This window comes from Oncorhynchus mykiss, chromosome 2 (assembly GCF_057628025.1).
Source record: "Oncorhynchus mykiss isolate SJ-2025 chromosome 2, ASM5762802v1, whole genome shotgun sequence".
In the NCBI taxonomy this organism is placed as follows: domain Eukaryota; kingdom Metazoa; phylum Chordata; class Actinopteri; order Salmoniformes; family Salmonidae; genus Oncorhynchus; species Oncorhynchus mykiss.
The window spans coordinates 35,750,500-35,758,994 of record NC_143023.1 but is presented as its reverse complement, the minus strand read 5'-3'; the positions used below and the strand labels follow the sequence as shown (position 1 = coordinate 35,758,994).

The 8,495-nt window shown below is 45.0% G+C and overlaps 1 protein-coding gene across 1 annotated transcript in view; it reads right to left on the bottom strand.

The window, feature by feature from the left end:
- Positions 1-1,130: 1,130 nt before the first annotated feature.
- The window catches only part of LOC110488849 (Na(+)/H(+) exchanger beta), a 43,729-nt gene continuing 36,364 nt past the window's right edge, over positions 1,131-8,495 (bottom strand). The window contains exons 7-12 of the mRNA XM_036947374.2: positions 7,252-7,322; positions 6,171-6,347; positions 5,751-5,874; positions 5,053-5,154; positions 3,909-3,990; positions 1,131-2,729 (exon numbers count right to left, since the gene is read on the bottom strand). Of these exons, the coding sequence (XP_036803269.2) occupies positions 2,389-2,729; positions 3,909-3,990; positions 5,053-5,154; positions 5,751-5,874; positions 6,171-6,347; positions 7,252-7,322 (897 nt within the window). The 3' untranslated portion in view covers positions 1,131-2,388. The remainder of the gene's footprint in view (positions 2,730-3,908; positions 3,991-5,052; positions 5,155-5,750; positions 5,875-6,170; positions 6,348-7,251; positions 7,323-8,495) is intronic.

Genomic DNA, 8,495 nt, shown 5'->3' with positions numbered 1-8,495 from the left:
AACTGCTACTTCTGCCCATGCCTGTATCTCCAGGCCAGCATTTTAAATAACATGCAAACCTCATCGGGCATTTGGTGCTCGCGTATGTGACCAAGCGTCTGCGTAGCCAAGCGCTAAAATGGAACTTGGTTCCATTGGTCGCACTGCAAGTCCCCTCCTTATTGGATATCAGGAAGATACAAACCCACGCGAACGCTTGAAAGACAAAACGAGGAGAGGCTAACTAGAGATAACGACCTAAAGACTAACTAGGTTTCCCTTTTTACCTGTGAATTAATCGGAGTAGAGAAGCACGATTTTGACTCCAGGTCAAAATTCTACAAAGAACCAGCTAATAATCGGACCGTATGCATGTCAGGTAAAATATCAACCCGATGTCCATCTCCTAGGATAAACTAGCTAGCAAAAGCTAGCTGGCTAAATGTCTATGAATGTTTCATGTGTTTCGACCTGCCCCAAATTAACATCGTTGGTTTTGATATTTTAACCCGCGTGTCATGATTGTGTCTGTTGTGGATTGACAAAGTCAACATACCTGTGATGGTGGACGCGTAAATATATATTCTGGGCCATTGAGGTGGTTAGACGACAAAGAACCGTTCAGTCCACCCACACCTCATATCCTTCACAGTGATTCCTAAAACTCCAAAATGACTATGGAACACTACATTTTCAAAAGGGGAGCGCTAAAAACCAAATGAGGAACATTAAACCGGCAACAGGGTCTTTTAAAAATGTCTAAAATACTTGATGTGAATAAGGTGCAAAGTGAGAAAAGAACAATAGATCAGAGCCATAAGATGCAACATGAATTGTAAGATGCGACTACCGACAAGAGAATATGGAGAAAACGCCACAAAATGGTTCTGAAATGGCCCATACTAGAGCCTTTTCTTAAAGGGAACTTGCAACATATCCTCCTGAGACCCAACAATTCATTTTTCTTCACTCTCTTTGACATGCCACTGCGTTAAGTCCTGATGTAGGACATTCTGGGTTTATCCAATGATATCACATGAGTGGGGGTGTGGCCTAGATAACGTTCTCTTCCTGGATTTTCAAAATGGCTGCCAACACAATTAGCATATGCTGTGGTATGAAGGTAAGTGTATGTATTTGTGTAATTGTAATTTTTGTGAGTTTGAATTCAAATTCCTTCTAGTAAATATCTTAAAGAATGTGGATGGTTTTCAGAGAAGTGTAACCATTCTTTTCCAAATTCAATACGAGCTAAATAAGAGCTCATTTATAAATGCCCTCTGTAGTAGACATCAGGATGTGGCAACTATGTTTACCTACTGTACCCATTTACTGTAATATACATTTTTCATATTTACTATCAACTTTTTCTTTATGTCCACTACAGTGCACATACAAATTTGTCTTTGTAAATTATTTGAACCCAAAACAGTTTTTTTGGCTGGGTGTCAGGAGTATTACAGTATTTGGTGTGATTTTAGGGATTGGCTTATATAGGGGAGTGAAGTCCATTCAAGATCAACAAATCTCTTGGTGTTGCATCACAATCCTTCTTTTATGTAAATAATCTTCTACTGCACAGCATACACATCTCAGCCATGCTGCCGATTTTGTATGTTCGTTTAAAATAGAGAGGCGACGCTTGAAACGGCGATGCAACATTTCCAAGTGTGGCGCTTGACACATTCCTTAGACTTAGGGTCTCCATAGGCGAGTTGGTGAAGAGGTCTGTCGAGTTTAGCACAGTGAAAACATCCAGTGTGAAGTACATCCAGTGTACAGCACCGAGTACACCACGTAGAACCCTGACCAACTGAAGGACAAACGATGACCACATAAACAACAGCCTCGTATCAACCCTGAAATTAAAAACATGCCGTTTAAGAGGTTAATTGTGTGATACAATGCACCTAGTGAAAAGGGGTTTACTCTGTCTGACCAAAAAAAAAATGAGGCCAATTTTTCTTGAAAGTAGAAGAACGATCGTAAACGTTATGAAGACAAAATGTGGAACATTGTCTGTGACTAAACCAGTCCAACCCTTTGGTAACGCATAATTATGTTCCCCTGTCTCTCGGGATAATTCTCACCAAGCCCAAGATCACCCAAGGTGGCGACTGCCTTCCTATCACTTAAACAATGAAAAAAGAGCAATGACAACTATTGAAAAAAAGATGGCTATTTAGTCTCCTTTTCTCTTTTGGTTCATAAATCAAGTTATGTCCCAAGTCCTTTCTTAACAGTTTTGGCTTTATTGGTTCCTCAACCAATGGGATAGCAAACTCAAATGAGGTGGTGGTGGAGTGAGAGGAGGTGGACCTTTCCCCTGTAGTGCCCCACTCATGGGGAGGAGCCGCTACAACCAGGCCCCTCCCTATTCCTCACAATGGGAGGAGCTAGTTGTTTTTTTTAGGGAAGGAATGGTTCATCCTCCTCGTCCTCATTACTGGGTCCCGGGTCACTCAGACACCTCATCAGCCCTGGGTTCTTGTTGCCCCCCTCTTCCTCTCCCTTCTCCCCTTTCCCGGCCGGCTTCATCATCAGGCCTTGGTCCTCATCCCGGTCAGCCCCCTCCCTCTGACCCAGGCCCGTGGCACCCTCCCTCTGACCCAGGCCCTGGCCTGTGGCACCCTCCTTGGAGAACTCGTTCAGCAAGTTGACAGAGTCCGGGGACTGGGGGGAGGCCAGGTCCACCTGGATGGTGGGGACGCCGTCTGAAGACGCCTTGATGTTGTAGAAGGCGTTGGGGTCTGCGCGGGGCAGGCAAGGAAAGGGTTAGCGCACGGTACATTACTCCAAAAAGGGGAGGCCAACCCGAGCGCACGTTAAGGAAGCAAACGCTGTGTAATGTCGCAGATAGAAATGTCACGAATAGAGCTTACCTCATTCCCATTCTACACGTTAAGTGTATGTTTGTTCCATATAATACCTTTCATTTCTGAACGTTCCACCGCGTCATGGCATGGCTTGTTTAGTCGAAGCAGGTGTGCTAGTGCTGAGCTGGGCTAGAACAGCAGGCTCAGACACTGTGCCTCTCTACGACTAGGGTTGGCCAACCCTGACTAGAACAAATAATTCAACTGTTCCCCGAACAAAAATAGACATACAATACACATTCACAAAAAGACTCACATTATTCTTTTTTTTTATGCACAATCATGAACAGACAATTACACCACAACTGTGGAGCTGCATCGTGCCGTAACCTGATCATGTCAATCAAATGTATGCTAGAATCATGGGTATCGCATTGACAAATAGAAGCGAGCAACATTTACATGCATATACAAGTAAGTTTGTAGCCGAGGCCATTGGTCGCCACAGCCGCCTTCTACACTCACTAGAGCTGTACTACATACCTGGAATGACTTTGGCCCCTCCCTTCTCAGCTTTGAAACCACTGCCTACAATGAAACCAAGCGCAATGCTGCTTTACATGCCAGCTTACACATGCAAACATATTTCCAGTCGAAATACCATAAAAAAGGTGGAGTAGCCTACTGCATAACAGCGTAATATAATAGTGCATTCTGCAGATAGCGTCGTTGACAGCCCTTAAACATTACAAACTGTACAATCTTGCCAAACTAAGTATACTACGTGTGAAGTAAACGGGTTCCTTTCGACTCAAAACGACATCAAAATATATTTTTCAAGTGATAAAGTGCAACGGTGCCCAAAAGGTCTGTGACGGAACAAGTTTGCTTCCATCATCTTTCCTGTTGCTTCAAAAGGAACCTTGCAACAACTGTTGATTCACACTACTAAGCCACGCTAACCTGGTTACACATCCACCATAGTTGCTGGAACCATGCGGGAAAGGACCATTTGAATAGAAATGTCAGTGCCAGACCAGTAACGGTAGAGGGTTGGCAAAATAGTGTAAGAGGGGAGCGTCAGAGCGTGATGTGGGTGTAGGATGGACTCACCTGAGGCCAGTCTGGCTCTGCACATGGTGGGGGAGTCGGGAATTGCGCCAGGGACTGTGAGGTAGTTACTCATCTCTGTCATCTGTTCACAGGCACACACAAGCAACCGTTTCAATATACAAGGGTTGTGGGTTCGATTCCCACATCAGACACACGTAGTGGATACTGTATGTCGGCGACTGCCAGTCACTCTAGATTAAAGCATAGTGCCACACATCCATATTACTGACGATACAATATGATACGTTGTCCATTTGAAATGGAAATGATTTTAGTGAGGTCTACTATACAGAAAGAAATGCATTACAGCAATACATCCAAACACTAAATAGGCCTACACCAAATCAATACAACACAATATGACTGACAATATCATAAAGCCCAACCAAGACACATCCTGAAGACAAAAGTGCCATTCAAGTTTGACAGGTCACTAAATTGTGTCTACCGGTGTGTCGGGATCAGCGTTTTCCTCAACTCTACGGTGCCCTTTAAAAAGTTCTATTCAATCAAGATGTTACTTCATTTCCTAGATAGAACCATTCTGCTGGGATCGGCAGAGTCCTCAGTCTACAGTGCCCTTTTTAAAATCAGTTCTATTTAATCAAGATGTTACTTCCATTTTCATTACATAATTAGAGACTGATTCATTGCAAGTTGGCCGTCGGGCCACAAGGCTGCATGAATGAATCAGGAACTGATTGTGTCAGGCAAATTAATTGAATGGAGGGGGTGGGACACTGACTAAATCCATCAGAGGCTAAATTAATGTGAAGAAAGAAAGAAAGTTTACTCCTGCGAGTAGTGAGAGAACTTTGTGTCTGGTTGTCTGTTGAAGTTCTCTCTATGTCTGGGGGAGTCTTAGCATGGCTTCCAAAACTGATTTTGCCACATTTCATCGTTTCACCCAGAAGAACAGATGTTTTGACCAGATCGAAGGAGCAGCGTTTGGCCACGTGGGCTTCCATCCTTAATCCACCCTCTTTCAGAGAGTAGGCTGTTTGGACCAGTAACTTTTGGGAGGATTGCATGTATCAATCTATTTCATGTATCGTTTGCCCATGAGGTGATAAAGTGAGCACAACAATGGTGAACACAGCGTTCAACCTGGTTTAACCAGGCCAGGAGAGTCTGCAGGTTTTACCTTCTTCTCTAGCTCGATCAACCTCTGCTTCTTCAGGAGGAAGTCGTTCCATCCGTCCTCGAAGGGATCGGCCACCAGAGTGTGTCTGTTGTAGGAGCGCAGCTGGAGGGAGTGACAACACACACACTCAACTCACACTATGGGACAGGAATGCTATTGAGCTAGGACCACATAATAATAATGATAATACACTTTCCAGGCACCAGAGTGGATCTGTTATAGGAGCGCAGCTGGGAGGAAGGAGAGACAAAGCACATTCATTCAACTCACACCACGGGACAGGGAGGTCTCGTCTAGGACCACACAGCAACAATGCACACTTGTGTTCATAACGATACAGGCTCACGACTACTTCAGTACTATAATATCTTAAGAGATTTTACGTTTGACAATACTAATGAGGACATGACAAACGAAGCAATGTATGTAAAATGTATGCAAGCATGACTAAGTCGCTATGGATAAAAGGTTCTGCTAAATGGCATATATTATATCACGTCAAATTGTCTTCTCTTTGCAAACAGAGTGAGCATCTGAATTCCTACATTACTAGCCGAGAGCATACACCCCCCCCCCCCCCCCAAAAAAAAACAGATCTGAGATCAGCTTTGCAGTTGCTCTCCTAATGTTACCCCTCAGATGTTAATGCTACCCCTTACCCCGCAAGAGGGTAAATCTGATCCTGGATCAGCGCTCACCCTCTGGCGGGTCTTCTGCAGGTTACTCCTGAGGATCTTCCTGATCTCCTCCTCACGGCCCTTGGTGAACTGAGGCAGGGCCCGCTCTGCTACAGGGGGCGGCAGCTTCTTGGGCTGGATGTTCCTGGGAGAGAGGACGGAGAAAAACAAGAGACACATTGACTGCGGCTCTATGGATAACTATGGTTGCTGTTGACCATTACCAAGCTCTAACTCACTTGGCAATTACTTCCTGTAACATCCACGAGAAATAGTCAGGCACATTCTCCCATACCAGTTATTTACAGGAAGTCATTTATCGTTCAGCCTCTTGACTTTCAAACCTCTCTGGCGCTCGCAGACAATGTGGAAACGGCTATTAAGTGTAGCGCAGGTGAGCTTAAAAGGGAGCTGGAGGAGGAACGAGGGCGTAGCACTTACTGCATGGAGACCTGCGAGGGCACGGCGGAGGGCAGCTTGACGCCCCCGCCGCTCTCCACCAGCTCGATGGCCTGCTTGAACTCCATCTTGTGGTAGAAGGCGATGAGCTGCGGCTCCTTGTAGCGCTCGCCCGCTATCAGGCACTTCTTTATGTACTTCTTGTTGAAGCGGTTTAGCCTGAAGGGGAGAGACGAGAAAACAAGTCAACCTTCGAGTCCTTTTATCCAATTGCCTCCATGTCTTGTTCCCTCCATAGTACACAGCCATAACCAGCCTCATTAAAACCTTATAAAGGTTCATTGATGAAAAGTTCTTGAATATGAGTAGAACACACACACACACATACACACACACACGCAAAACACTGGGAGACCGTGTTGCCTCTGGCAGGAACACACACTGTGAAAACGGACCGCTATAGGATGAGCCCAGTGTTTTCATCATAACGCTCTAAAAAGGAGGGACTCTACACCAGAGAGATCGATCCAGTTAGACGTGGTGTTCTCGCCACGCTCTAGTCTGTCCGGAACAGAATCTGAACTATATGACAACTGCCAGGTGATAAATCGGCATACAGAGACGTCTGAGCAAATCTTATACATGGTTCTCTTGAGAGAATAACTGCCACATAGAATACCCAAGGGCTGTTCAAACACCATACTGTTGTGGGTAAATACTGCATAGGGAAGGAAAATGCACAAAACGATTCAGGTTCACTCGGTTAGGAATGGCGATGCTATACGATTGCCATCACATTCTTGGATTCGGTAAGGTTTCATTGAAGGAGAAAGCCATCTGTTCTGAAAGATAATCCACTTAAGGTGCTTAGCTGTCACTGCCAGCGCCCGAGGGATCGCAGCATCACCGCCACGTTTACGGAGTCAGCCTTAGAATCTTTGTTAACCCTGTTAAAACACAAGTCAAACCGAAGGAAAATCGGCAACAAGCCGAGATGACTGGACTGTGTAGTGGAAAGGTTAAGGGTCTTAACTTGAAGAGGTAATCAAATGTTTTTATACAGTGAAAATAAAATACACAGCGCTCGTCACCGTGACCCTTTAGTCCTTCCTTTGCTACCTACTTGTCTTTCCAGTGGTGATGGCCGTAGTGTCCACAGATGTCCTCAATGCCAGTCAGCAGGTGGTCCAGGAACTAGGGGGAGAAAACAACGTTTACGTCTAAATATTGTATCTACGCTAACCAACAAGAGGGACAGATATTTGAAATGCTTTTTTTTTTTTAAACTTTAAAAGTGTAACCAAGCCTAATCTGTTACTACTTTTTCCTGTCTCTATTACATGTAAATAGTACAGAGAGGTATATTTTCCCATCATACAGACCACCATTTTGTCATTTTGGGGATTTTCCCCTAAATAGTATTTCCCCATGGAGATTCTCCCACTTGCAACATGAATTGGCCACAATCTGGCCAATAGAGAGAGCATTAGGCCTAGGTGATGTCCATCACACTCACAGATTGAAGCAGAGAAATAGGCACTGGCAGATGACGTTCGGTCGGTGGTCAATTCTGTTCCTGTATTTTGATTATGGCCACCGCTGTGACAGTTCTGCACAGGGACAGTTTGACATGCGGAGTTGCTATGGGAACAAGCAGTTTTGGTCGTGCCACTGAATTTATTTTAAATTTGCATCGAAATCGACACGCATAACAATGTTCTTGTGCAGCGAAGGGATTTTCTTGACATTAGTTTCTGCATCAGTTCTATCAGTGGTCGAAGAAAACGTTCCCATTTCTCGCAATAGTACTTTATAATGAAAGCCTCAGGCAAGGTGACACACAATAGGTCAGGGTCAGCCCCAGGTGCCAATTAGTCAAAAGATTATTGAGTAAAACAACTGCAGCCTCAAATATCCATTCATCGAACAACCTACTGACCAATTTGTGAGACCACAAACCTAATGGTGCTGACACTAAAACCATGAGGGACTCATGGCTCTACCTGGCTCTAAGATGCACTCCTCCACTCCTGGTGCATTCCAGGAGTCCTAAAACAGCTCGGTTGACTTTATATCACTGCCATTTACAGCGGGGAAGATGCTATAAGCTGGTAACCGGGGAATCTAGCCTAGAGCGCCGGTGACTCATCGCTCTTTCGGTGCACCAGAGAGCCAACAGAGCCCCGTAGAGAGACACTCTGTGTGTGTGTGTGTGTGTGTGTGTACAGTACGTGCCATTATTCTGTGGCTATTATTAGCAACAGTAGCTACCGAGAGACGGTGTGCCGTGCTGCTCAGTGGTCACTCCAGGGCAGAGAGAGAATGACCAGTAGCATCAGAGGAAGCCAGGCCTAAGCAGGGGTTTTT